This window comes from Suillus discolor (genome assembly GCF_016758755.1).
Source record: "Suillus discolor strain FC423 chromosome Unknown F5147scaffold_2, whole genome shotgun sequence".
In the NCBI taxonomy this organism is placed as follows: Eukaryota; Fungi; Basidiomycota; class Agaricomycetes; order Boletales; family Suillaceae; genus Suillus; species Suillus discolor.
Genome location: NW_024541249.1, coordinates 1,279,039 through 1,305,301, shown reverse-complemented (window position 1 = coordinate 1,305,301; position 26,263 = coordinate 1,279,039). Strand labels below are relative to the sequence as shown.

General features: G+C 48.3%; 10 protein-coding genes across 10 annotated transcripts; 6 read left to right on the top strand and 4 right to left on the bottom strand.

Moving 5' to 3' along the window:
- Positions 1 to 58: 58 nt before the first annotated feature.
- On the top strand, positions 59 to 2,690 carry F5147DRAFT_564156 (uncharacterized protein; the record flags this gene model as incomplete). Its single annotated transcript, XM_041430711.1, has 10 exons — positions 59 to 157; positions 214 to 252; positions 304 to 616; positions 674 to 781; positions 834 to 1,537; positions 1,598 to 2,017; positions 2,091 to 2,144; positions 2,200 to 2,315; positions 2,380 to 2,413; positions 2,475 to 2,690. The coding sequence occupies 10 exons, from the start codon at positions 59 to 61 to the stop codon at positions 2,688 to 2,690; spliced, it is 2,103 nt and encodes a 700-aa protein (XP_041299729.1).
- A 160-nt stretch (positions 2,691 to 2,850) lies between these two features.
- Positions 2,851 to 3,201, bottom strand: F5147DRAFT_767364 (uncharacterized protein; the record flags this gene model as incomplete). The annotated part of the gene is made up of 2 exons (XM_041440878.1): positions 2,851 to 2,876; positions 2,931 to 3,201. 2 exons carry the CDS (start codon positions 3,199 to 3,201, stop codon positions 2,851 to 2,853), a joined length of 297 nt encoding a protein of 98 aa, XP_041299728.1.
- Positions 3,202 to 3,358: 157 nt separating this feature from the next.
- Positions 3,359 to 4,196, top strand: F5147DRAFT_625625 (prenylated rab acceptor PRA1; the record flags this gene model as incomplete). Its single annotated transcript, XM_041432680.1, has 5 exons — positions 3,359 to 3,518; positions 3,573 to 3,662; positions 3,724 to 3,797; positions 3,863 to 3,933; positions 3,982 to 4,196. The coding sequence occupies exons 1-5, from the start codon at positions 3,474 to 3,476 to the stop codon at positions 4,194 to 4,196; spliced, it is 495 nt and encodes a 164-aa protein (XP_041299727.1). The 5' UTR covers positions 3,359 to 3,473.
- A 259-nt stretch (positions 4,197 to 4,455) lies between these two features.
- F5147DRAFT_124396 (uncharacterized protein) lies at positions 4,456 to 6,805 on the bottom strand. Its single transcript, XM_041428152.1, has 9 exons — positions 6,361 to 6,805; positions 6,202 to 6,300; positions 6,074 to 6,142; positions 5,435 to 6,018; positions 5,316 to 5,386; positions 5,079 to 5,211; positions 4,880 to 5,026; positions 4,651 to 4,831; positions 4,456 to 4,599 (listed from the first exon to the last, which is right to left on the bottom strand). Exons 1-9 carry the CDS (start codon positions 6,662 to 6,664, stop codon positions 4,577 to 4,579), a joined length of 1,611 nt encoding a protein of 536 aa, XP_041299726.1. The 5' UTR covers positions 6,665 to 6,805; the 3' UTR covers positions 4,456 to 4,576.
- Positions 6,806 to 6,989: 184 nt separating this feature from the next.
- F5147DRAFT_124323 (S-adenosyl-L-methionine-dependent methyltransferase) lies at positions 6,990 to 8,111 on the top strand. Its single transcript, XM_041428151.1, has 2 exons — positions 6,990 to 7,175; positions 7,230 to 8,111. The coding sequence occupies exons 1-2, from the start codon at positions 6,998 to 7,000 to the stop codon at positions 7,934 to 7,936; spliced, it is 885 nt and encodes a 294-aa protein (XP_041299725.1). The 5' UTR covers positions 6,990 to 6,997; the 3' UTR covers positions 7,937 to 8,111.
- A 2,249-nt stretch (positions 8,112 to 10,360) lies between these two features.
- Positions 10,361 to 12,613, top strand: F5147DRAFT_742136 (galactose-binding domain-like protein; the record flags this gene model as incomplete). The annotated part of the gene is made up of 12 exons (XM_041439529.1): positions 10,361 to 10,418; positions 10,480 to 10,565; positions 10,618 to 10,706; positions 10,761 to 10,828; positions 10,890 to 10,966; positions 11,021 to 11,137; positions 11,190 to 11,343; positions 11,394 to 11,493; positions 11,528 to 11,616; positions 11,642 to 12,367; positions 12,418 to 12,443; positions 12,500 to 12,613. The coding sequence occupies 12 exons, from the start codon at positions 10,361 to 10,363 to the stop codon at positions 12,611 to 12,613; spliced, it is 1,704 nt and encodes a 567-aa protein (XP_041299724.1).
- On the bottom strand, positions 12,576 to 15,747 carry F5147DRAFT_124242 (P-loop containing nucleoside triphosphate hydrolase protein). The gene is made up of 12 exons (XM_041428150.1): positions 15,406 to 15,747; positions 15,149 to 15,311; positions 15,009 to 15,097; positions 14,881 to 14,957; positions 14,674 to 14,829; positions 14,100 to 14,622; positions 13,947 to 14,045; positions 13,749 to 13,892; positions 13,399 to 13,698; positions 13,126 to 13,345; positions 12,907 to 13,076; positions 12,576 to 12,856 (listed from the first exon to the last, which is right to left on the bottom strand). Exons 1-12 carry the CDS (start codon positions 15,718 to 15,720, stop codon positions 12,776 to 12,778), a joined length of 2,337 nt encoding a protein of 778 aa, XP_041299723.1. The 5' UTR covers positions 15,721 to 15,747; the 3' UTR covers positions 12,576 to 12,775.
- Positions 15,748 to 15,783: 36 nt separating this feature from the next.
- Positions 15,784 to 19,229, top strand: F5147DRAFT_665816 (BRE1 E3 ubiquitin ligase-domain-containing protein). The gene is made up of 15 exons (XM_041435135.1): positions 15,784 to 16,040; positions 16,094 to 16,237; positions 16,296 to 16,362; positions 16,414 to 16,577; positions 16,625 to 16,858; positions 16,910 to 17,056; positions 17,105 to 17,278; positions 17,329 to 17,508; positions 17,561 to 17,706; positions 17,758 to 18,133; positions 18,188 to 18,337; positions 18,398 to 18,529; positions 18,580 to 18,768; positions 18,823 to 18,889; positions 18,947 to 19,229. Exons 1-15 carry the CDS (start codon positions 15,888 to 15,890, stop codon positions 19,054 to 19,056), a joined length of 2,433 nt encoding a protein of 810 aa, XP_041299722.1. The 5' UTR covers positions 15,784 to 15,887; the 3' UTR covers positions 19,057 to 19,229.
- Positions 19,230 to 19,539: 310 nt separating this feature from the next.
- On the bottom strand, positions 19,540 to 20,944 carry F5147DRAFT_625612 (ribosomal protein S9/S16-domain-containing protein). The gene is made up of 3 exons (XM_041432679.1): positions 19,995 to 20,944; positions 19,852 to 19,922; positions 19,540 to 19,799 (listed from the first exon to the last, which is right to left on the bottom strand). The coding sequence occupies exons 1-3, from the start codon at positions 20,932 to 20,934 to the stop codon at positions 19,779 to 19,781; spliced, it is 1,032 nt and encodes a 343-aa protein (XP_041299721.1). The 5' UTR covers positions 20,935 to 20,944; the 3' UTR covers positions 19,540 to 19,778.
- A 293-nt stretch (positions 20,945 to 21,237) lies between these two features.
- On the top strand, positions 21,238 to 24,897 carry F5147DRAFT_647757 (Golgi transport complex subunit 5-domain-containing protein; the record flags this gene model as incomplete). The annotated part of the gene is made up of 18 exons (XM_041433236.1): positions 21,238 to 21,351; positions 21,500 to 21,539; positions 21,588 to 21,793; positions 21,847 to 21,959; positions 22,010 to 22,281; positions 22,331 to 22,539; positions 22,593 to 22,752; positions 22,803 to 22,945; positions 23,001 to 23,078; positions 23,134 to 23,215; positions 23,266 to 23,386; positions 23,436 to 23,700; positions 23,755 to 23,922; positions 23,971 to 24,197; positions 24,239 to 24,375; positions 24,398 to 24,452; positions 24,504 to 24,766; positions 24,857 to 24,897. 18 exons carry the CDS (start codon positions 21,238 to 21,240, stop codon positions 24,895 to 24,897), a joined length of 2,694 nt encoding a protein of 897 aa, XP_041299720.1.
- Positions 24,898 to 26,263: the final 1,366 nt, after the last annotated feature.

Sequence of the window (26,263 nt, the reverse complement as noted above, 5' to 3'; positions counted from 1 at the left end):
TAGGGTATCGCTGCATGTCTTAGTACTCATCCAGTACTTCTCTTCCTCTCCCATCACAATGTCCCTTGCAATGCTCGTCGGTGGGGCTGAGTGCGGCCCATCGAACCCACTGCAGAGCCTGTCCAAAAGGTTCGACCAAGACCGCGGAGTGCAGCAGGTGCGTGCGGGGTTATGGGAAGTCCTAGGGTCACCAACCATTCTACCCCACTGCAGGATCTCATCGGTGGCACGCGTGCAAGTTCATCTCGAGAGGTAATAATAAAACCTCCTAATCAAACAAAACCCCGATAACATCACACGCAGGTTTTCCGCACCCAACAAGCTACTTCACCTGAACTACAACAGCATGCGGAACGTTTCTTTAATTCGACGCATGCGCCCCCGGCCCAGCTTGTAGTCCCTCAGCCTTTCAATCTGGCTGGATTTCATGATGCTCTTCCGCAAGTTCAAGCATCCATTCAATCACCGCAGACCCAGAACCCATTTCCCTCGGGCTGGGCGAGTGATTTTTTGGTACACCAGGTGCAAACGCCTGCATCTGCGATCAATCATGTCGAGGCTCAGAAGGATCGAATGCAGAGTCCTATTTCTGTGCCCATAACTCCGGGACTGCAAGGTGCGTGCTTATGGTGGGTACAGTGAATATATGGTATATGCGGAGTTCAAGTGCTAGGTAGTATGCCCTGGAACGCCTCGCATGTGGGCTACAGAACGAGTCCTATGTCGGGCATGATGGCCGCAGTGCCGATGTCGATGCAAAGATCTACTTTGCAGACTGATCGTGCGTTTATAGCTTGATCAAATGCAATCAAACGCTCATACATTGTCTGAAGAGATGTCATGGGACAAAGAGTTTCAGTCTCAAGAAACGATGTTGAATGCGCATATTGCCACAGTTGCAGAATCTGTTCACACCGCATCAAAGCCTACACCGAAAGACGATATGGCACAATTAGCAGCACGCGTCATTGATGCTGTTCAGGGCGAACAAAATCCAAAATTCCACCAGAGTCAATTCATGAGCCTCATGCGTCAGTTTCGGGACGGCGAAGTCATCGTTGAAGAAGACAAGATCGTTCCGAGTGAAAGCAGCACTGCTGTTCGTGTAGACGTCAAGGGAAAGGGGCGTGCAGTTGACATTCCTGTGCGAGAAGTTCAGGAACCTGTCCTTGTCCATTCAGTACCAGCGAGTTCCATCCAGGGTTTTCAAGGTTCCTTCGAATTAAGCGAGGCGTATCACCGTCAACGTGACAAAAACAATAGCGCAAACGATGCGTATTTTCAACAAGAAAACGAGGAGTTCTCGGATTACTGGGATGCTCATTATACAGGACCTGTGCCTCGCACTATATCCGCGGGCGAGCAAGGTTCATGGCATGAACTGCAACGCGATTGGGATGCCTTTGAAGCTACCTCCACGGGAATTAAAGCGTTGGCAAATTACCAATTTCAGGAGAATAATCCTTATCTCCTGGGCGACTCATCAAGGACGCACCATCATGGAATGCACGTGAGTGATGTCCAACGTGCCTATGATGTCAGTCACAAGATGTTTTTGTTTTTCACATGTATGCTGACTGCGCTCCATCTCAAATAGAGCGTGCTCGAACTAGAGGCGGCTGTCCAGCGCGATGGAAACAACGCTGCAGCATGGTATGAGCTTGGCGTCAAACATCAAGAAAGCGAACGTGAAAAGAAGGCTATCCAGGCCCTGGAACGTTCTGTTGAGCTTGATCCGACGCACCTGGGTGCTTGGCTTGCCCTCTCGGTATCTTACACCAATGAAAACAATCGCATGGGCGTTCATAAGGCAATCAAAGAATGGGCGATTCGCAATCCCAACTACACGCATATGGTCCAGAACGCCACTTTGACATCGGCTATTAATGTATCCTCTCCTGGCAATTTTGAGGCGTTGATAGAATGTCTTATCAGTATGGCACGTAACGCTGATGAGGTGGGAGGTGTGGATGCGGATGTACAAGTGGCACTTGCTGTGCTACTAAACACGACAGATGTACGTGCTTGTGATCTCGGGTCGTCCCCATCTGTTCCGAGAGTGATGGGCTGATTACCAATTTTTCCACTAGGAATATGCCAAGGCGCAAGATTGCTTCCTGACGGCCTTGGCTGTTCGCCCAAATGTGAGTGTTTCAAAATCGAGTTCATGTGCGCGAGGCTGAAGTAAACTATTACCAGGACTGGCTTCTGTATAATAGAGTGGGTGCCACGATGGCAAACAATGGGCAGGCTGAGGAAGCACTTCAGTTCTACTATCGGGCACTGGATCTAAACCCTGCATATATACGAGCGAGGTATCGTGACCCTTTCCTCATAGTTGGTTGTCGTGAATGCTGAGTGAAACACATCATGTGGCAGGTTCAACCTGGGTATTTCTTGCATTAATCTTCGGGTGGGTCTTTCTTATTCCGATAAGCTGTGATGCTGTGCTATTGTTGACGTTGGTTTGACAGCGATATGAGGAGGCACAGTCACACATTCTCGATGCGTTAGTTTTGCAAGATAGTGATGGTGTGGCGGACGATGGTGGCATGAACGACAAGCGTGGTGTAACAAACTCCACGCTATGGGAGAGCCTCAAGACGACGTGTTTACACCTTCATAGGCCTGACCTAGCAGCGTTATGTGATAAGAGAGACCTGGATGGTATGTTTTGGGACATCTTCTGATGTTTCTGATAAGGGGCTGATGACAGCTGATGTACAGGATTCAGGAATGCGTTTGAAAGCGGGCCTTGACAAGCGGATCCGTGAAATCCCCGACAATTCGTGCTGTAATGTCTGATTTCGTACTTGGATTTACTGCGTCTAGCACCGCTTCATGTGTATTTTACCTCGCATTTGTATCGCTAGAACCTATGGAGCTATTAGTTCGGAGTAGTTCTTGGGCCAGTAGCGCTTGATTCAAACCTGTACTCGGACCAAGAATAGCTGTGCTCCCATGAATACCTGTGCTCGGGGCAGGTATACCGAGCCGTCTATTCCTCTCAGCCACCAATAGCTGGAACCACGGCAAGGTCTCTGGGTCGTTTGGTTGAATTGGATGCTCAGCTACTTTTTTCATTGCGAGGAGGGTCTTTTGCTTGGCCTCGAAGCGAGACTTTTGATCTGCGACGAGGTCTCGGATCTCTTGGACGTCGGCGTCTGACATTGGAATCATGGTAGGCGTGCGTCTGATCATGGTGTAGTCGATAGAAATCGCAGGCAGAGTGATCTGTAGTATAATACAAGCTCAAGCGCTAGTTTGACGATGTAAACAGTGATGAGCGGTGATAATGAGGTCCCAAATAAGCGCCCTTGCTGACAACAATCTGAGACGTGTTCACAACTGTTTGGTTATTAAACCCGACACGCGAAACGGAACGCAGCAGCTGAGCCGCAGCACAAAAAACCTTGAACAAATACTGTACCCACAGACCATACTTTCAACCAACCACCATCCACTAAACAGTCATGGAAGCCGTTCTTCGTGTCACCGACGCTCTCAAGTCTTTCCGGGTACGTAGCAGTACTCTGCATGAAAGGAAAATTTGACATCTAACGCTCATTCAGGAAACCCGCTTGAGCACCCTCAGAACTCCTGCAGAGTTCTTTGATATCCACCGAATTTCAAGACCTGCAGATTTCAACACGGCAATATCGGTGCGTTTTCGCGGGTTGTTTGCATACTCTGGCGACCGGTACTGAGAACCGAACTCGTTAGCGACTCACATATAACACTCGGTATTTCTCGGGGAACTACACTCTCATCGTAGCTGCTCTTGCAGTATATTCCATGTGCGTAGGGTCCCAACCACGAGCTAGTGCTCAACCCTGAACCCATAGCTGACGTCGTCTCCTAGTATTGCAAGTCCTCTCCTTCTCTTATCCCTCGTCTTCCTCTTTGGAGGCTTTGCCGCCATCAACCGTTTTGGTGCGACTTACTCTATCTTTTTCTCCCCTTCACTCGGTACTGACGTAGGATTTTATTTAGAGGAAATATATGGGCAGTTCGTCACCCAAAAGACCCTGTACACAGGGCTCTTCGTGATCGGCATCCCCCTTCTGTGGTTCTCCTCTCCATTCATGACTTTGTTCTGGCTCATCGGAGCGTCCGCGTGTCTCATTCTCACCCACGCATGCTTGATTGAACCAGGAGTGGAGAGCGAATATGCAAATATCGAAGGAGCAGTGTAAAATGTCATGGGGAAAGAGAATGAGAGCTGAGTGCGCATGTGGTTGTTGTACTGTTTCGAGATTGGACTGTGTCTTTTTGAATCCCAATTCCGGTCGCTCGTTCTTATTCGTATAGGCGCGTATTTCCTTTACGTACATAGATTGTACAAATCGGAATAGGATGGACCGAGAGTCAGTTTCATTGTCTACGTTTAGAATATCAGTACTAGGATAATGATTCTATGATTGCAACGGCAGTGCAAGCGAAATCATGTGCAATATAAGAAGCTCATAAAGTAATGTACAGAGTTAAGCCATCCTCTCCAAGGAATGCAGTATCTCGGTACAAATGTAGATAGATAGATAAGCGAGTCACAATATCATCCGGGTGGGTCATCGGGTCATAGGAGCGGTAACCACTGGCCTTTTGGGCGCCTATAGTTAACGTATTGATGGGAGTCAGGATATCACTTACCGATGACTATGCTGGGAAGATCAAAGATGTCCCTTCGTATCGAGAAACAAAAGGTCGAGGGTATCGGCGCGCCGGAGGGCTTGAGGAGAACGCAGTGCGAGTATACCGATTTGGTCGTATTCTCAAAGGCATGAGAGGCGAAGTTTTCCCAGTATTCGACGACGGATTGGTTTTCGAAAAGCTGGCACCGGGTCAACGTGATTTCAAGAAAGAGACCGAGTATACGAACTTCGTATATGTACTTGCGCTTTCCAACGAGATCTTCCAGACGCCACTCGGTGAGCATGCAAAACTCGGGTGCGACAAGACAGATTTCGCCGGTTCGCCTCCAGACCACCGTTGGTGTGCCACTGTACGAGATAAGCTTTTCGAGTTCCTACATGGGAAATCAAGACCAGTGTGATGTGAGAATAAATTAATATACGTACAAGTAGTGATCTTTGGAAACATTTCTCGACGAATACTTCGTCCTCATCCGTCATGGGCATTTGCAGAGCAATAAGTGATGGTCGAAAGATGGCGAGTGCTCGAACAATGCGTAATATGTCATTCTTTTCAAAACTGAATGGTCCAGGGTTCCAGGGGCAATCCAACCCAAGATAATATTAGGATTTGACCACACAGGCCAGGAGCTCTCGACTTCTCAGCACACAGAGTATACGCACCGACTCGGGAGATGCTTCATGAGGAAGTGGTAACCTTCGGTATAATCATAAGGCGTTGTTACGTTGATGGCCTGAATGGGAAGATGAGCCATATACAGCATGAGAAAGTAGACACGAACAGAATGATGATCACCGCTTTGGATCGTAGGCGATGGTGACGTCCGCGAAGAAGACTCGTAGGAGTGAGAACGAGTATCCCTCGATGGCGTGCGTATTACACTTGAGGAACCGAGACTGACGACACCACGCGAATAGTGTGGTGCAAGGTGATATGGAGCTGATAATTGTGGCTGTGGTTGAGCGTAGGAGTATTGGAGCGCTGGTGACGAAGTTCGACATAGTGGCGCGGGATAGCTTGTAAGGAAGGTTGGCGACGGTTGAGAGGCAGACAAACTATCCGGCTGCGGCATTGATAACTGTGGCGGATCTCCGAACGGGGAGCCAAAATTGCTTGGCGCTCCCTGAATGTACTGGGGTTGCGCGTGGAGTGGCTCAGGAGACCACGCCGAATTTGGGAGTGGCTGAGAAACCTGTTGCTGTTGCTGCTGTGACGGAGATGGTGCTGTACCGGATTCTGGAGGACTTGGATTACCCAAGATCGCAGAAAGTATGGAGTACTCTAAGTTGGCGGCCTCGGAGCCGAACGTGAAATTGGGATCGAACGACACATTAAAGAGTGGATCGTGCGATTGGAAGCTTTCAGCTACATGCAGTGTCAGAATATCACACGACTAGACAAAAGAGCCAAGACGTGTTACATGTCGGTTGGAGCGCGGGCGCAGGCTCTGAACTCGATTCAGGAACTCTGCCCTTTTTCTTAAGTTGTTCTGTCATAGGCACGTGATCAAAATTAACCGGGCAAGCGGAGATGCAGAGAAGCACGCACGAAGTTCGTCATCGTCGAGAAGATACTTGGCTTTCTTGCGATGGCCTTCTGTACAAGTAGAAGCAATTCCACGCTTGACGCAACGTTGACAAGGACGAGCTATTAGAGGCAATATGAAGTTGACATGTGCGAGATCCGGGAAACAGACAGGTGACCTACAATCATCACATGTTAAATGCGCTTTCTGACAGTGCGCGCAGGCACGGTTCGCTTTCTTTTTCTTGGGACCGTCCCTGCTTTTGCGAGGAGCTTCAGTGTCTTCATCGCGTCTGCGTTTCTTCAAGGCGACTTTGTCTTTTTGTGTGCGGTAATGAGAAGGGCCTGCCTGCGGTTCTGGAGTGACCATCTGGGAAGGATTCACGTATGCACTAGATGGTGAAGGAGCAGCAGTAGTCACAGGGGATGGGTCGACCAAAGTAGACATTTCTGAGGATGTAGCAGTGAGGGTGGAATATGCTCCCATGAGAGTTGTTATGAAGACATATAATGATCAACAAGGTAGATGTTTAAAGACTTGTAAGAAGTAAAAGGAAGAAGGATTATGACTGTCGGTTGCAAGCAAGGGAAACTTTGACGTCGGCCGTAAACCGATGAGCAACTGATATCCTTCCTTTTACATCATTTCCAATTATTGCCAAGTACATATAATATATTTTTTTACTATTTTGATTACATAATAAGTCAAACACCCGTAAACCGGTCGGCATTGCCGATCACGGACCGGAAACACCGGGCTGACGCTAACTAACATGAGGCAAAAATTCTATAGGTCTGTTCTAACTTGAACAAAGTTAGAATGCGTACTAGTGACAGTGTGAAACACTTGTTCGCTAGGCTGGTTTCTTCACTCGGTCGTGCAACTGCCACACGCGAATTCAAATGGATGAAACAAGCTTTGATCCCATCTCATTCTCTCACACTTCCCGCCATGCTCCAGCGCAGGTTGAGTGGAGAACCACTTCAATATATCTTAGGTGTGCAGACTAGTCCATCAATTCCACGTGCTAATCACTCATGCAGATCTCTAGGCACTACGCCATTTGGTCCACTTGACCTGCTGACAAGGCCTCCAACATTAATACCTCGTCCCGAGACAGAAGACTGGACTCTTCGCCTTGCGGATATGTTATCGCCGACCCCCCACCGTCCGCTAACCGTCCTCGACCTATGTACTGGCACCGGCTGCATACCTCTTTTATTATGTCATCTCTGGCCACCAGGCAGCACTCGCGCTTATGGCCTAGACATATCTAAAGACGCGATCCGCTTAGCCATGGATAATGCTGCACGTTGCAACATTCCATCATCCCAGCCCTCGTCCCTGACTCCATACAGTCAAAACGTATTCATTCCAGTGCTTGGTGATCTCCGTGATCCAGACGTCTTCAAATACCTCCTGCCGCCATTCGACATTATTACGGCGAATCCTCCTTACATTCCAAAACGAGAGTACGACGAGCTTCCTATATCAGTCAAGGATTACGAAGATCCTGCCGCATTGTTGGGCGACCCCCCAGATTCCGAGGAACAGGATGGCCTCACTTACTATCGTCTCATTTCGCAGCTTCTCAGACAAAAAGGGATGTTGCGGGACGGTTCAATCGTGGCATTGGAAGTGGGCCGAGCTCAAGCAGATGCGGTCGAGGGCATACTCCAGCAGTCAGCAGGCTTGCGAAACACGCAAGTATGGAAAGACCCATGGAATGTCAAACGTGTCGTCCTTGCACGCACTTGAGGATACTCACATACACGTGGCGTGTCCTCGAGTGATCGACGCTCTTCTAATCTCCAGATGCGCGTAATAATAGCAATCTTACTCCGTTTCTGCCGTGACTCATGACGTCCGATATATGAAGTTTCTACCGCTTCCCTCGACAACGACGTGGTTGACCTATGATCGAACTATTGAGTTGTTCTCTGAACGGAAACTCTTTTCCGGATATTTCACGGCGACCACACGTGGCAGCCCACATGCGGGGAATACAGACGGAAATCTCCCACTGCGAAGGGTGAGACGCCATGACAATGACAATAATTGCACGTGGCGCTTATGTGGCAGAGCAACCGACCTTGATTGGCGAGGGGAGCCGATTGCTCGTGGTGATGGATTTCAAGGTTGTCCGCAATCCAAATACTCAGGAGGTCTGTGATTCTAATGGATTTGATGTTACATTCGCAGAAAGCCGAAGTGTAATTCTATAGTGAGTGATCTCATTGTGAGCAGCTTAATGAAAAGTTTGATCAACCCCATGCAGACCCCTCGCGTTGCATATTTCCGCCGTCTTTATATCTCACCTTATCTCATCGCATTCCCAAGCCCCGGCAAGCGCCACATTTTCGTCTGAAGATGTCTATTTTCTACTCGATGCTGAAATCTGGCCTACTTTTAGCTGTTCTTCTGATTGGTGGTGGTGATATCGATGAAGGTTGAGAGGTTTCTTACGAGAGTGAGTCAGAGTACATGTCTGATGAGTCTTCAAGGAATAATGAATCAATACGCAGCCGGCAACGTGCTTCAGACCCCCGACTTTACGACATTGATTTGGATCCCCCTGTGACGCTTGTGCGACATGAGCACTGTTGTACTCACCACCGCTTGGACTATTTCCTCTTCTAATGCCCCCATTACCGCCATGACAGTAGAGCAAATGGACTTTAGAACGTAGAGGGCGACGACAACTCATTGGTTTAAATAGATATCCTGGCGCCTTTTTGTGCTCCACAGTCATTCCGCACCATCGCCAGGAAAAGTCCAATAAGACGAGATGATACAACAAGTATTCATGATTGATTCGCCACACTAGGATCCTGTGGGCTAGCCGCGGAGTCTGTGGCGGTTACAGTGACATCCATTTTCCTCGACAATCAACACAACACCATAGAAGACCATCTTGTTCTGATCGAGATTTTCAAACCACTCAAAAATAATGATCGGAACGATGCATGCGCTATTTCTGTCGCCATTCTCTGGATGTTGAAGTGTTTGACAGGGGTTAAGGAAGACTGGTCTTGCTGTAAGCTGCCGAGCCTAGTGCCGTTTTCTTCCTATCTTCCAGACTGATTAAGCTCTCTTATATCTAGTTTGGACCCAAGTCGTGAAGCTGTTCGTTGAGTGCTCCTCGATTATCCTACGCGGGTGATTGAGCTTCCCGCGCCTTTGCACATGCATCCAACTAGCATTCCGCAGGGGTCGGATCCAGATGCATCACTCCACACCAACTTTCTACTCTCAAATAGAGCATCGCTTCCCCGATTACGATACGTGTTTCCAACCTTCCGGCATTGCGCAAGCAACACATCTTGATCTGAAGAATCGTCATCTCCCAAATGATCTGAAACCTGCGGTGTCGGAGATAAGACGGAGACAACCAGTGGGAGTTCCACCTGCGGTCGTAGCGCATCCCAGGGATATTGGTGAGATTTACTTCCAATGGGGCGAGCTGGTGTTTGGGCGCTCTTCTCACAATAAAGTGCACACTCCAAGCTCACACCCCAAAGGGGGTTGACCACGTTATAGTCAACCGAATTACATGGTGGATTACCTCAAAATGAACAATAATCGTGCTTTAGCAAATGTGGAGCTATGCTCGCATTGAGAGATTAGAACACTTGGAATATTAATGTGCGCTGAAACTTGCATCAAGTTCTAGCATGTACTTCATGTAACCCTCCTAAACGACTCCTGAAAACCTACCCTGCAAGCATGAAACATCTGGCCAAGTAGCGGAAGTCCCTCACCGGCCGTGAAGTTTTCAACTATGCTTGACGATCGGCGCACCGCCTCCAACCGGCGGCCCAAACATATCCAGATTTTAAGCTCCACCAGATTGGATCTTGATCATTAATTACTATGGACTACTACTAGTACAAGCCGATGGATGTTGGTTCTGCATACCTTTGCCAGTGCTCGCGTGATTCAATTCACGAGGTTAATTATTATTCGGACTACTAGTAGTATGAGCCACTGATGGATATTGGTTCTGCGGCCCGCTATCTGGAACCGACCAGTGGCGCCACTACGGTTCGCGTGATTGGATCTACCTAGATCTGATTCGTCGTACCAAGGGGTTCTACCCCAAGATAAGACAGTCATTTACTGCGGGGGGAGCCGGCAGAGGAGTCTTTTCATACATCTACCATCTCATACGCAAAGCTTAGCATGGCATACGAGAGCATCCCACTCGAAGCCTTCCATGAAACATTCAAATCTAATACTGGTGCGTCACATTATATTTAAATTGCCCTTTGTTCAATCCCGACACGACTCGTCGAATTCAGAGCTCTCCAGTGTCGCACTAGGAGGAAAGGTTGTGAAAGTCTCAGACGAGTTCTTCGCTGAGGCATTTCACCTACTTGAAGTTGAAGTAAGTTCCACAGCCAGTGTGAGTTTACAATATATCAAATCCCTCTCAACAGCCAGCTCCCAGCCTCAAAGGGCAGTTTGGCCCTAATGGCGCGTTGTACAGCGGCTGGGAGTCACGGAGACATAATCCTTCCTACGACTGGTATGTTGACGAGTATGATCTGCATAATATGTCCCGAAAGTGTTCTCCGCACAGGTGTATCATTAAACTTGGCACGTTGGGCACGGTCGTCGGGTTCGACATCGACACAACCCACTTCAACGGTTTGTCTCAGGCTTATCTTTACAAAATCAATGATATTGATAAGGTCGTCGTAATTGGTAGGTAATGAAGCTCCCGAAGTATCCGTAGATGGCATCATTGACTCATCATTGGATGAACATAACGTGGACAACGCAAAGGTTCGTATCTGTATCTCGCGTCCGCTTTTCCTAAACCGAAATATAACGCTCCAGTGGACGGAAATATTACCTCGTGTCCCCCTCGGCCCGTCTAAGCGGCATCTTTTCAAGATACCAGAGACTGAACGAGTGAAGTTTGTAAAGTTAAACATGTATCCGGACGGTGGTATCGTAAGACTCGTGCACAACTGCTCGAATGTGAAACTCACGTGTTTAATTATAGGCGCGTTTCCGAGTCTACGGTAACGTCGCTCCTGTGCAGCCTGATAGCCCTCAAGAAGTGTTCGATCTCGCCCATGTCTTCGCTGGAGGTCGCGTGACATTTATGTCCGATCAGCATTTTGGTGTTGGCGCCAATCTGATTCTCCCAGGGCGTGGTAGGTCTCGCGCTTCTTGGCAGTTTGAGTTCGGTACTATATCTGTGCAGGTAAAGATATGGGCGATGGTTGGGAGACTAAGCGAAGCCGGCAAAAGGGTCACAAGGATTGGGTGATCATTAAATTGCAAGTCACCGAAAACCTCTCAGAGTCCCATGAATTGAGCTTATAGGCGACTATCTAGGGGCGCACCAGGCCATCTAGGAACAGTCGAAATTGACACGGCACATTTTAAGGGCAACTTCCCAGAGAGCTGTGAACTCCACGCTTTGTGTAGCGAAGATGAGATACCAAATAGCGACTGCCGTCGATTGGACACAGATTTTGTCCCCGGTCAAGCTTGGTCCGCATCGTAGGCACTTCTTTGCACTGGAAGCAGATACCTCTGTTGCCTACACGCACGTAAAGCTTACCATATATCCTGATGGTGGTATCAAACGCGTACGAATCTATGGCACGAAGGGACCCTGTCCTACAGCAGACCTTGCAGTCAGACCTACTGATACAGCAGAAAACGATGCTGCTGTACCACTTGAGTCGGCGCCTGTAGCAATGAAACAGGTCAAAACCATACCTGTTCTCCCCCTCACACCAGAAGCCTTTTCGCCCTTTGGCCAAGTCATTCAAGCATATGGTGACCATGCCGCGGCTCCCCCAGGGACTAAGATCACGCCTGCGAATCAGGGTTCTGCAACCAAATTCCATAAACTTTCACTTTTAAAATCGTCGTATCCGGCTGATCTGGAGGCTAGCAGTGGACTGTCCGTCTATCGCTGCAATCCGACAAAAGTTGTTAATGGTGGTGTGGAGCTCAAGGTCGTCGAGCGTCACCCATATACGAACCAGGCCTTCATTCCTATGGGAGGGGGAGGTATACAGGGTGACGAGGTGCTGAAGGAGCCAGGCAGTGCATACCTTGTGGTGGTCGCCCACAATGGAGCCGATGACAAACCCGACTTCAGTACTCTTCGTGCATTCGTTGCGAGTGCAGGGCAAGGAATCATGTATAACACCGCAATTTGGCGTAAGTGACCCACCAACATTTGCGTTACCAGTTTTTACAACATGTTTCAGATCAACCGATGACGGTTTTGTACAAGGTAACGGGCCTCTTTAATCTGTTCTGGAATGCACAAGCTCACCAGCTTTCTGGAAGCCAATGGACTTCACTTGCGTGGAGACGCAAATCGGGAATGGCGACAAGGCGGATTGTGAAATATTGGACTTGGAAGCTAGCGAGGTGGTCATTCTGGCGCTTCCGCGTCACTAGGTTACCTTCCTGCTCGACACAACACACCTTCTGATTGATCGACAAAGCGTGATATCAATCGGAGTGATGTGTATTATTTAAGCTCTAGTGTTCGAGATCAAGCCACAATCCAGGCTTGTAAGCTCTATGTAGGTCAGTGATGTGTCTATTAGTGTAATAAATCTACTTCTTTGCCTGCGGCATCGTCTTGCGGTAGGCCTCTTCCAGTTCCTTCTGAACGTTGGGTAGCACAGGCATGTGGTTCTACGAGGACAACATCAGCTCCTACCCTTCAATCGACGTGCATAACATACCTTATACTCCATGGTGAACTCGCCCTTGCCCTGCGTCGCACCGCGGAGCTGACTCGAGTAGCCAAACATGTCATTCAGAGCGACTTCTGCAGTGCAAACGAACTCTTCATCGCGGACCTCACTGTCAATGATAGTACCTCGCCGTTGATTCAGTCCACCGATGACAGCGCCTATATGAGAAGTGAGTTCATCCACGCAACCAAAAGGGCTGCGACATACTCTGGAATTCAGATGGGGCGACAACCTCGACAGTCATGATAGGCTCAAGAATGACCGGCTTTGTATTTTTATAAGCTTCGCGGAATGCACCAATAGTGGCGTTTCGGAAAGCAAGTTCAGACGAGTCCACAGCATGGAAAGCGCCATCCTTGAGCACGAAGCAGCAGCCAGTGATGGGGTTACCCGACAGTGAACCTTTCTCAAGCGCCTCGTAAAAGCCCTGTACGACAACATGAAGACATGATCGATCTTCGAGTAACTACGTCGACGTACCTTCTCCACAGCAGGAATGAAATTAGTGGGGATGTTTCCTCCCATGACAACATTCACAAAGTCAACATCACGGCTAAGGTCCTCGCTGTATTCCATGGGCTCAATGTTTCCGATGACACGTGCAAATTGCCCTGCACCACCACTTTGTTTCTTGTGTGTATAGTTGAACTCCGCACGCTGCGTGATAGTCTCGCGGAAGGCGACGCGAGGTTTACCAGTCGTACAAGCGACATTGTACTCACGACGCATGCGCTCGACGTAAATCTCCAAATGAAGTTCACCCATGCCAGAAATGATGGTCTACAGTGAAACGTGAATAAAGGAGTGACATTGCATACAAGTATACATACCTCTTTGCTCTCTTTGTCAAGATGAACTCTGAACGTTGGATCTTCCTTCTGGAATCTGTTCAGGGCACGAGAAAAGTTGGGAGTCTCTTTGCCTTCAGGTTTGATTGCGAGGGAAATCACAGGTTCGGGAACGAACATCGACGTCTTCAGAATGATATGGGTAAGACCAGCACCAGAAGGAGAGTATAAAATGCTTACCATGGAAAAACTAGTCGAACCATCGGTGAAAGTGTCACCAGAGGAGCATTCAACGCCGAAGATAGCGCAGATCTCACCAGGACCGATAGACTCGATATCCTAATTTCATAAGGGTAAGAGGTCTAGAACTGCGTAAACTACAAAGACGCGTACCTCCATCTCGTTACTGTGCATACGGACTAGTCGAGGGATCTTAACCTTCTTGCCAGTGCGGGCGTTGTAAATGATACCGCTCTTCTTGAGAGTGCCTTGGTAAACCCGCATGTATGTCAACTGGCCAAACCGTCCCTCCTCAAGTTTGAAAGCCAAGCCGACGAGAGGTGCATCTGAGGCAGGGACAAGCGGAACAGGTGGGGCAGATGCAGGTTGGGTTGTATCATGGGCTGTCACGGCTACCTCAGCGGGGTTCGCGAGGTATGCGCATACACCATCGAGCATAGGTTGGACAGCGGTGTTCTTGATTGCAGAGCCAATAAAGACTGGCGAGAACTTGAGGCCGACGGTGGCACGACGAATGGCCGCAACAAGCTGGGCAGTTGTGGGGGTCTCGTCCATGATCAGAAGTTCACCCATTTCGTCGTCCACTTCAGCAAGTTGTTCGAGCAATTCGGCACGCTTGGCCTTGGCGAGATCAAGCACAGATTCAGGAATATCATCAGACTCTACGACATTGATGCTGCAGCATACGGTTAACACCGCTGTAGAAGACAGGTTCTTAGAGACATACCCCTTTTCTCCTTCATTGTAAATGGCTTTCCAACGTACAAGGTCGACTACACCCTTCAGCTCGTCTTCAACGCCTATAGGTACTTGAACTGCTGCAGCTGCAATCTTAAGTTTTGACCGGATCTGATTGATAACTCGCCATGGGTTGGCGCCAGGCCTGCGGAGGAAATTTAGAATTCGAACTTCAAATTGATGAATCAAAGCTTACCTATCCATCTTGTTGATAAAGGAAATACGGGGAACACCATACCGTCTCATTTGTCGGTCTACTGTGGTAGTTTGGCTCTATATAAATGATGAGACGTTTTTGATCAAGTTTAACTATGTTGTGCACACCTGTACACCAGATACAGCACATAGAACTAGGATAGCACCATCCAAGACACGGAGGGCACGCTCAACCTCTATGGTGAAGTCAACGTGACCTGCAAAGACGCGTCAATTTCAGTACGGAGATAGTTAAGTGACCATTTTACCTGGGGTATCGATGATATTAATAGCATACTTTTGTTTCTCGTTTGTCACAGGTAAAGTTGCTTCCCAATCACAAAACGTAGCAGCACTTTGAATAGTGATACCCTTTTCGCGTTCAAGCTCCATACTATCCATCTTGGCACCAACAGCATCCCGACCTCGAACCTTGGTCGGAAAAAAAAATCAGTCACGACCCATGTAAATAAATTTAACTGGGAAACAAATATTGTTTGGAAACCAAAATAATTGCCCAACTCACCTCGTGAATTTCCCGAATACGACCGGTGTAGAACAGTACACGTTCTGTGAGAGTCGTCTTGCCGGAATCGATGTGGGCGGAAACACCAATGTTCCTCTGGAAATTGAGCCTTTGCACATCTTTCCCTGTTAACTGATATGTGGGGTAAGTTGGTGGCTCATATTCCACTGGTGAAGACTTGGCGACCGCAGCTGCTGCTGAAGCAGCGCGTCTGCCTGAGCATGATACAAAGCACTGCGGAGAAGTTCTTGATGATCTAGAACTGTATAACGCCCATTGCCATGAACTGGGCAGCCTCCGGACAAATGTTTGCATGACAGGTCAGAAGGACATACAAAAATTAGGCGGGTGGCGATAAACCCGACAACCCGCTACAACTATCGGAGTTTCAAACTCAGATATACTGTTCATTGCTAAGGTCCATTTTGAAAGTGTTTATTCTATTCGTTGTGTCCTACCAACGCCTCTTTTCATCCGTCATCATGTTGGAATCAAGGAAGAGGCCCTTGCCAGATGACGGAGAGGTTGCTCAAGCAAAAAAGCGGGTGTTGACGAGCACGAGTGGGAGCCCGGAGGTCAACGGCTTGAGTGCTAATCACGACGCAGAAGAACCTGCGGACAACCACCAGTTAGAGGTGATTTTGGCATCTCTTGTACCTTACAGTCCACAAACCTCACTCTTTATTAGCTATTTCGCAAGGAAGCTATCTTCAGGCGCATGAAGCATTACTCCAGAGAGAATGAACGGAATCAGGCGCGCATTGCTCAACTGGAGCAGAGAAGAAGTTCGTGCGAGGCAGGTCTAGTAGCTATTGCTGCATGCTGGAAGCAGGTATGTGTTATATGTTGCTGGTATCTTAGTAGTGGGCATCAACGTTCTGGTGGGATAGTTGGTAGACACCGTTCAAACCCTGACGCCACCAGAGGAACTTCCAGTTGTCGAAGTCGATACGAAAGGTGCGTCAAGCACTCCTTTCATGACTTGGTTTCCGTTAAACATTGTACCAGATATTTTTGACTTGTCACAGCACATTTCAACTGACTCGAGCCTCAAAGCTGCACTCGAAAAGAACATGCTTGCAACCGAAAAACTAATCGCAAGCTTCATGAAACTAAATCCGGCCACCTTTAATGATAAGGCATATCAACGCTGTCAGACATCACAGACCGAGGTCAGCATTTCCACTGGGCCACACCATGCCATATTAACTCGACTTAGTGTGTTGCTCTTCGCTCTGAGATAGCACTTCTGCAGCAGAGGCTTGACGAGGTCCAGTCAGAGAAAGAGCAACTACACGACGACCTTGTTGCTGCGGAGATCAAGCTAGACCGTATGCAAAGTGGCACTGTTGCAGCCATGAAGACAAAGGGTGGGGTAAAGGAAGATGCAAACTCGGACCAACCATGCCCAGCGGAAGGAAGCACCCCAAATCATGGGACATCAACTCCACCAGTCAGTAACCATGGATGCCCCTCATTATTGCATAGAACTCACATTTTCTAGCCGCCTCAAATAAATGGTCATAATGATTCATCCCTGTCAGATATCGAAGCTTTTCGGTTGGAGCTCAAGATTTCCTCCGAACGTGCAAGTAAACTGGAGGCAGAAATTAGGACTCAGGCGGAGATCATAGCGAAGCTCGAGGTCGAGGTTTGTCGGTTATTACCGTCTGCAGGACAATACTGAAAAACCTTAAAGCGCGCCGCGCCAACAGTCGAAATGGTTTCTGGGACTGTGCATTACAAGATATTATCTGAGCGTAGGGACCAGCTGGAGCACCTGAAAGCTGAGAACGATAGCAGAATAGGACGCTTGGATGTCATGATACGTGACTTGCAATCAAGTCGGACGCAATTTGAGGAGGAGACTCGGGTAGGTTACTCCACACTTGTCCTCTTACTTATTCATATCATCTTTGTCAGACTTCCGCGCAACAAATGAATCAAGAACTCAAAGCCGTACTTGCTAAGCGGGATGCAGATCTCTCTCGCCTACGCGACCAACGTGAGCTGCTGCACGCCGAATTAAATGAACTTAGAAGTCGTGAAAATATAAAATATCAGTCATCTCGGGAGCTCAAGGCCCTCGCCGAATCACGAGCGGTGCGCCAGTTACACACAGATTCATACCAAGTTGTTGATACATTGCAAATAGGAAAGGATAACGCAACTTGAGTCGGAGGTTAGGAGACATAAGGCCAAATTAGCTGCGCATGCCGGTAATGAAGATCTCATGAAGCATTTCTGGGAGGGAAAAGTTGATGATCTTCAATACGTGGACGGCCTTCGGAAGAAACTGATGTGCGCATGATATTCTAAAGTGCGGAGACGGGTACCATTGACATCACACAGTGAAACGGAAGCAAAGCTTGCCGCACTTCAGAAATCCATGTCCACTATACGAGAAGGGCAACCCGATATTGCACGTCATATTGCCTCAGAAGCAGCTGTGCGGGAAGAGCTCGCGGCGGTCACAACAGAATTATCACGGTATCAATCTCTCCTTGGAAAACCCCCTTCTTCAGACCTCGCTAGGCAATTACAAGCGAAGGAAGATGAGCTCCAGAAAATGCGGCTTCTTGCAGAGCAACATCAGCAGGCGGAGGATGCGATTTACGCAGAGGTGGAAAGGCTTTCGGGAGCATGGGAGGCTTTGGATGGGCAATTGAAGAGTAAGGTAGTGAGCTTAATAGCGGCAGAGGAAAAGGTCGCCAAGAGCGCACACGAGGTACGTCGCCATTTCTCGTCCGTCCAGCAGGTTGAGTGTATACTTGGTATCCAGAAAGCGAAAGCGGATAACAAGTACTTTGCGGCCATGCGCGACAGAGAGTCCGTCGAGATTGAGCGGAAAAACGCCATTCGGAACCTCGAGAAGCAAGCCAAGGTTGTCGAACGACTGGCTGACGGCGAGAAAAACCTGCAACAACAAATAGTGCGTTCTTTTCCTTTGCATTCTGCCCCTCCGTCTCTTACCATCGTCATTTTGACTCAGGGTCATCTCGAAGCAGCCAACCAGCGTCTGCATCGAGTGATGGATGAAGCAGAAACAAGATTCACTGCTCTTGAATCCGATATTCTGATGTACAAGAAGCAGGCCGAAAGTACCGAAGAGATGATGATGAATGTACGATTTCACATCCTTGTCTGGTCCATATTTATAAATTGTCTACCTAGGTTCGAAAGATCGCTGACGAAAAATATGCTCACATCCACCACCTCAAGGGCTGTCTATTCAAGAGGGACGACGACCTTACTCGTATGAAAGCCGAGGTTGATAAACTCCGTCTTGAGGCGAAGAAGTTGAAATCTGCTTCAGCAAGTGAAAAGGAAGCAGAACTTATGGAAGAGGCTGCGTCTGTCTGGGTACGTTGTACCCTCGGTGTGGTGTTTGGAAGTGATTGTTGAATGGGTTCACAGAGACTCATTAAATGTTCGACATGCAAAGAACACATGCGTGGAGTTGCTCTCACCAAGTGCTCACACAGTACGTATTACTGCTAGAAATCAATAAACATGAGTGAACTAATTTCCTAATTTCCAGCGTTCTGCAAGCAATGCATCGACGCGAGGATCTCCACACGTCAGCGGCGGTGCCCACATTGTAATTCAGGCTTTGCACAGAGCGAGGTAGTGAACGTCCTCTTCCAATGACTGTTTCTCCGTTTCTATCCATCCCTGCTCAAACGTAGACTTCTGGTAATCTTCGCTGCTTGGCGTCTCTTTTATTGGACCGAATCTTCAGTCACGCGGCGATGTATTGTAGCATATTTTATGCTTTTTTATGGAGCACTCGTGCCGGGTAATGTAATGATGATATCATTTTATCTTTGGCATCTACGCTGGTGAATGAAAATTGTGAAAATTGTGAAACGGTCAAACTGTGAAACGATGCGGAGATTGCAAGGCATGATACCTTCGCTGGATGGTGGTGGAATGCAAGACCAATGGGCTGCCCGTCTGTGCAACTCTTTGCAGGAGGACAACCAAGTGAGCACAGATATCGTTCCACATGAACCACTACACAGCAAGACGAAACCGCTTTATAACGGACCAGCAATTGAGACTCAATTGGCCTGCTACTAAATATGTCCAGAGGTCGATTAAAATTCGACAGCTATTCGAGGTGTGTTGCAGCTGGCAACCTGACTCGGGGGTGTCACTGAATCTCTTGATATCCGCAACACCACGAAGAATCACTCTGGTTAGCGTCCCAAGCAATGACTTCTCGTTGTTATATCAAGCGATAGAGGTGAAAACATCTCAGCAATATTCACCTAAGTACTTCATGCAGAATTGTCAGGTTGATGGAACATTGGTGATACGATAAAAGCGATGGAACGAGAAGTAGGTACTGCGCAATATGCTGAGAATGACTACCGCTTGACCCAGGCATACTGTAGACAAGGTGAGCAAATGAGAGAAAGAATCAACGAAAAATACACATACCCGCTTGCGTGCCTTCGCAAGACCAGGCTTTTTCCGCTCAACCATACGCGGATCGCGACGCAAAAGTTTCGCTATGAACAGAGATGTTAGTCAAATTTGTTAAGTGGAGGACGGCTGGAATGGAAGTGATGCGCAACACTTACCCTTTCTCAAAATCGTTGCGACGGCTGGTTCGTGTGCTGCCAGACCCTTTGCGATACCATGCGCAACCGCACCGCTTTGTCCAGATGTACCTCCGCCACGTACGATGGCGAAGATATTATATGCCCCCAATAAACCCGCGAGTTTGATTGGATGAATCACGCGAGCACGATCAGCGGGAATAGGGAAATAAGTTGAGAGAGGAGTATTGTTCACGAGAATCTGGGAGACGGATACAGGCTCGTTGCTCTTCGACGAAGAAATGGGGTCAAGAAGAGCTGTAAGCGCGGTGTCTGTTTCCGTTGCTGCTGGTATTGACTGGGAGGCGGTGGATTTATCTGCGGGAGGTTGTTGGACAGGCACGATCCACACCCGCGCAGAGCTCGTCTTCCGCTTCCCGAGGGTATAGCTTCGCCCATACTCATCGAACTTGACAGGTTTGGCCTTTCCCCTCGCCAGCATCGTCGCAGCGTCTGCACGCTCGAACAGTTCTGTGATACCTCTGATGCCTTCCTGCAACTCTGCAATCCCAGCCTTTTCCGCAATGGCTCTATAGGTCTCTAGCTCATTGAGCACAAGAACCACTCGTCTGTAGCGGCTCGTCGTGAGGGTGCTTCTGAGCTTCAGACCGAGCTCGCGCTTGTCTACCCAAGCATTGACACGCGGTGGGAGGGCCTCCCGAGCAAATTGAGGAAGGGGAAGGAGGTGGCATGATGTAAGCGCAGTCTTGGCATGTTGCAGAGCTGACTCTAACGACGAGAGCTGATCGTAGAATTCGGGACGAGCGGTATAGAAGGCTGGGCTCGTAGGACGCGGTTTTTCGCGTTGGCGTTGGCGGAAGTCAAAGTGGTTTAGAGAGGCGGGTGGGACAAACGGCCTCGTGGTCTGTGTCGAGTAAAACCGAAACTTGGACAAGCCCGACGGTCGTCGCAGGACGTTCATTGGTGTCTTGAACAAAATTCAAGAAAACCCGTAATTTCAGAGCCGCGTTATAGACGTCACGTGACGTGTCAGATCTTGCCTTGAATCAACTTTAAATTATCGAGCGTCTCAGTGAGCGCAGTGCGCTCTCTCTACGGCGTTGTCAACAAACTCTATTATCCTGGGTAGGCTCATGTGATAAAACACTTCCTAGCGACCCACTAGGGCGGAGAATATCTTCTCGCCTTGTCGAGCTACGAGTCGGGTCGTTCTCGATCTAACACCCTATTTCTGCCCGTCACCAGCTATTTTCAGTCTCGTTTCATGAGTAGCCCTGCTGGTATTGTTGCCAATGCAGTCGACATCCGCATAACCAAAGCCGCAGTGGCTGGGAAGGAGCCTGGGTTAATCGGTGTTCACTACTTTGGTCATACCTTAGTCAGCTTCTACTCCTTGTGCTCGTACCATGACCATATTGATTTGAGACGAGTCAGATCTAAATTTAGCGAACTATTGGTACAGTACTTTCGAGTCGTGTTTAAACACTAACGTTGTCTTCAGGATTGTTAAAATCTCGTTTGCGCAGTATTTAAATGCGCTCGTCTTGATCCATATCTCGATGATGGGTAAGTACTTTTCTCTCAGATATCTCGTCTAATGCTGAACCACGCTAGACTACTCACCGTTCGTGATCGCCAATTTTGATATCAATGATTACGCCAACGCCATTCTTGCTGGCGAGCCGTATCCACAGCACCAAACGCAATTCGCAAAGCCCCGAACGGGGGCGCCCTTGGAATCAAGCAAGGAAAACATATCGATCACAATATCCAAGCTGGACTCGAGCATCGAGAATGTTGGAAAGCAAATAAAAAGCCTGGTATGTAATTATATTATCACACTGAGATACTGTTGATCACGTATTGATTGCAGGTTACTACCCACCATGAAGAACTGCTTCAACGAGCAGTGGAGATCAATAACCTCTCAGGATCGCTGACTTCAGTTCGACGTAGCTTAGACGACATCGATGCTTCCTCGGAGAAGTACGTAGCTACGTTCTGTCGTTACCTTGCAACTTACGCGACCGAATCAGACTTCGCGAGAAGATTCGTGTTCCATACCGAACCTTGGAAACGAGCGCCATTAGGCTTCAGCGCACTCGTCAAGCTTCAGATGTGTTGCGGTGTATTTCACGTTTCATCGTGCTCTCACGACGTCTAGATACTCAAATGTCCAAGTTCGCGACGTTCGACAAGCCGAGCACCGCTGAAAAGAACCTCAATAATTCAAAACGCCTATTCACAGATCAGCAAGACGACAAGGAGCGCACAATTGCCAAAGCGGCATTGGTAATAACTGAGCTAGGTTCGCTTATTTATTACCTCGCAGGTATTTAATTGTTTACTTTGTCAAGGCGCCTTGTTGGATGGACCTGAAGATACTGGGGATACCCTCCAGAATTGCTTGCCAGAAACTGGCCATAGGACTACCCCAACGATGGACGCACTGGTCCCGCTTCGATCGGTGAAGGCGGCAGTAGCTTACCTACCATTTATCGAAGAAGCGCGGTGCAAGGTCACGCGTGAGATGGAATCCATGATCATGACCGGTCTTTCCACTTTGGTCTGTCATTCCATATTCTAGCATGAATCATTAACATGACTTTTGATTCCAAGGACCAGTCACTACTGGCATCCTCGTTACAGACAGCGCACAACTTATGTGTACTCCCAACGCTCGTACAGCGTTTGTCAAAAGATCTTTGTGACGCCGTCGAGGAACGGATACGAAGTACTTTTGATCTCTCATGTATTTCAAAGGAACTTGTTTCGAAGGGTACGTCGTACTGAGACTATCCTTCCTTGACTGATGTTCTTGTTCTCAAGAAAATATACCTTCGTCTCAAGGCCTCTCATATAAGTCGCGTGTACGAACAGAACCAACAAACATCACGGCACCACAATGGACAGGTGCGCTTTGGGCCCGCCTCGAGTCTCTCGTCGAGGAGATGGCGGCATGCTGCATCAAGGTAGCAACCTGAACACTATTCTACATCATATCGACGACTTACTACTTAGTTTTAGGTGTATACGCTCGAGAAGGCCCTAAAATTGAAGAAGGACCCGGTAACGCAAAGATCGTTCATTGCCGATGTAATGAAGGTGCGTTTTTTTGTACATCCAAGCACCAGATCTATGACTAACTAACTACTTGAAGGTTCTAGAGAACAAACCTAGCTCCACAGTCTGGACTTCGCTAGGACGCTCTCTCGAGAAGTATGTTCGCGATGCTACCAAAGGTTCGTTTTCATCTGTGCCATGTACATCACCACTAATGTGTCATGACTAGGATCAATTTTCTTTCAACAGACTCTCAGCGTCGGTTACCCCAAACTCCTACGCATCTTCCACAAATTGTTTGCCAAAATTGCAGTGCATACTGACACAGTCTATACCCAATCTCAGCAATCGTATGTCTTCCCCTTCTCGTGAAATATAGCCTTATACGCAATTTTTTAGACCAGAAACTGTTATCGTCCTCCGCGCTCTCTCTACATTCGAGGATCTCTACCTCTCTCGTTCAGCGACCCGTTTGAATGAATCCGTTTCCCAGGCTTTTGCTGGTGGCTCTCACGCACCTCCAGGCTCTAACGAAGGAGTCACAATTGCGCGGGTGGTGATGAATGAACTTGATTCTGCTAGGTTCGATCCTTTGTTAATACTTGCGGTGGCGAGAAATGTTGGCGCAGCTCTTGATAGTGTGATCATGAGGGCCGAGGGCCTGGTGAGTCTTTTTTGGCTTTGAATAGGTACCATATAACTCATATGTTGAAACTAGATCTCTTCAGATCGCTTAGCGGTTACACTTCTTGGGCCGATGGCGACTCCACAACAAGTCTTGAATGGTCAGGTTGCGACGTGCCTTTATTATTGCTGGACGAATTTGGAGAAGGTAGCTGAAGAACATACCGAGAGCGCTGCCACGCTTGTAAAAGCTGGTGTAAAGGTATTTATTCCCAAGAATACCAAGTCTTGAACTCACCCCGCTGCACAGAGACTGCACCTCACTTACGACGGTATTGTTGACCCGCTCCTGATGGCGATCCGAAGGGAGCTCGCTTCCATCGTCTCGAAGCTTCATAGGGTTGACCTGCAGAAGGCCACGAACCCGATGGCAGGCATGGCGGGGCCAAGCCTGTACATGAAAGACCTCGCCGATAAAATCAACTACGTCAAGACTCAGATCTTTACCAATTTTGCAAGTGATATGACCCAGTCCTGGTATGTTCTTTAGTCATTTGTTGTTGACCTGTCGCGCTAAGTGAAACACCCAGGGCGCTCTCCATCGTAAGATATGTCATCCGAAACTTCGTGCTCCACGCCAGTATCGCGAAACCGTTGGGGGAGAGCGGGAAGCTGCAGCTCACGACAGATATGATGGAGCTCGAATTTGCGTTGAGTGCGTTCCTTGGGCCCTCAAGGCAAGCGTGGTCTTGAAGTGGCAGGAGAGGAGTATAAAATGCTCAGAGCCATGCGGTTCGTTCTATTCTTGATGCTACCTGATGCGCGCTCACTCACTTGTCGTAGACCCCTCCTCTTCATCGACACAGCTTCGCTTGCAAGTCCAACGCACGCCGCGAACCTGCCTCCGCTCGTAGTGCTACACCATATTCTTGTACGGTCCCTACTGCCAATGCCGCACATAACCCATGGATGGCAGGAAGCGGAGTATGTGCGATGGACGGAAGAGCATAGACAAGAGGATGCGTGGGGACTAGTTGAGGCTGCGCTGGTTGGGAAGGAGGGAGAGTTTGTAGAGCTTGCAAGGAAGGTACTGAGGCAAGCGAGAGGTGAGTGAGGCTCGGGACAGGGTACTCAGCGCTTGCTTCCGTTTATTCAAGCTATTTCTAAATCGATACCCACCCACCATCTTTGTTTAGGTTTGGAGCGAAACAAACAACCGCCTCCCCGCCTACCCTGATTGTGATGTCACATATTTCTAAATTCGAGCATGTTGCGCTACAAAATCTACTCTACGGTGTTAGTAAGGCTTGCTGATTCGACATGATGACTAGCAGGTATGTGAGCTAATCCAGTCCACTCGCTTGCAATGGTGACACTAAGCACTACCTGAGCTTGCTCACCAGCCCGGTGATTGTAGCGCGCTCCACTTCCAACCAGTGAGCAACCCTGGTCAAGTTCTACTTCGTCTCCAACACTCGCGAACAATGCCACAGTATGATGATGTCAATATATTTCAGCTCTGTTATTGAGGATACATAGCAGATGACTCGATACCCGGCGATGCTAACAGTATGTCTGTTTCAAAATCAGGGACTACTCGGAGACACAGAGCTTTTGTGATTCACCAAGCTATTGCACGTCGTACATGAGTCTTATATACTATCCAACATGTATAAGCATTTTCGATGGCTCGTGTCCATTTGATTCCGCAGAAGCAATTCGTGCCAACCCCATGTGTGCTCCATCTAACTTGTTCTTGAACTACCATGGCTTCCACATGTTCTTTTCACGGTGTTGTCGGTATCTAGAATGCTACTCCTTATGCATTGGAGCCGAGAAAGAGGTTTTGGTTGAAGATGGATGGGTTTGTGCTGGTCTCTGTCACTAATTCAGGAGGCAGCGTTGGAGATCTTCCTGTCTCCGTCTTCACTTTTGGCACCAAAAACGCTCCTCCGGAGGATGGTATTTACACCATCAATACTCACGTTATTACAGCTGCCACTTTAGACAGAGAAACCAATTTAGAGCTTTATTGCGTTACTAGTGTATGTTGCCTATCTTTTTATCCAAGTACCTCTTTGTGTGCATATTCACACTTACCACCTGTGCGTATGACGCAACTTTAATATTTGTGCGATACAACATAGAGTGCGCGATACACTAGCTACTCTAGTAAACTAGACGGCCGAAATCTTCGAAACTAGGCTCGACAATCAGGTAGTATCTTGCGAGATCATCAGTTGTACAAGCAATAAGTTTTCGCTTGTACTTTGAGCCTTCACAATATTTAATATGGCCTTCCAGCTGCAGTCTGGGTTGGTATCTCCAATGTTGAGTTTCTCGGAAACAAAGAACTGGGATATTCCCTGAGTCAAAAAAGATTCCGAGGGAGTGTCGATGTAGACCAAACGCCTTCCTGTACTACGAAGGCATCCTCATTTACCCTACTGTCAATGACATGGATATCTTAAATGGCGATGCATCCGAAACCTGAGGACAGATGCCATAATGGTGAATTTATGACAACCTGACTCGGCTTGAATTGGATTGTGATTTCTTGGGAAGCTCGATTATCCCGTACTGCTGACAAGGGGGTGTGGCTT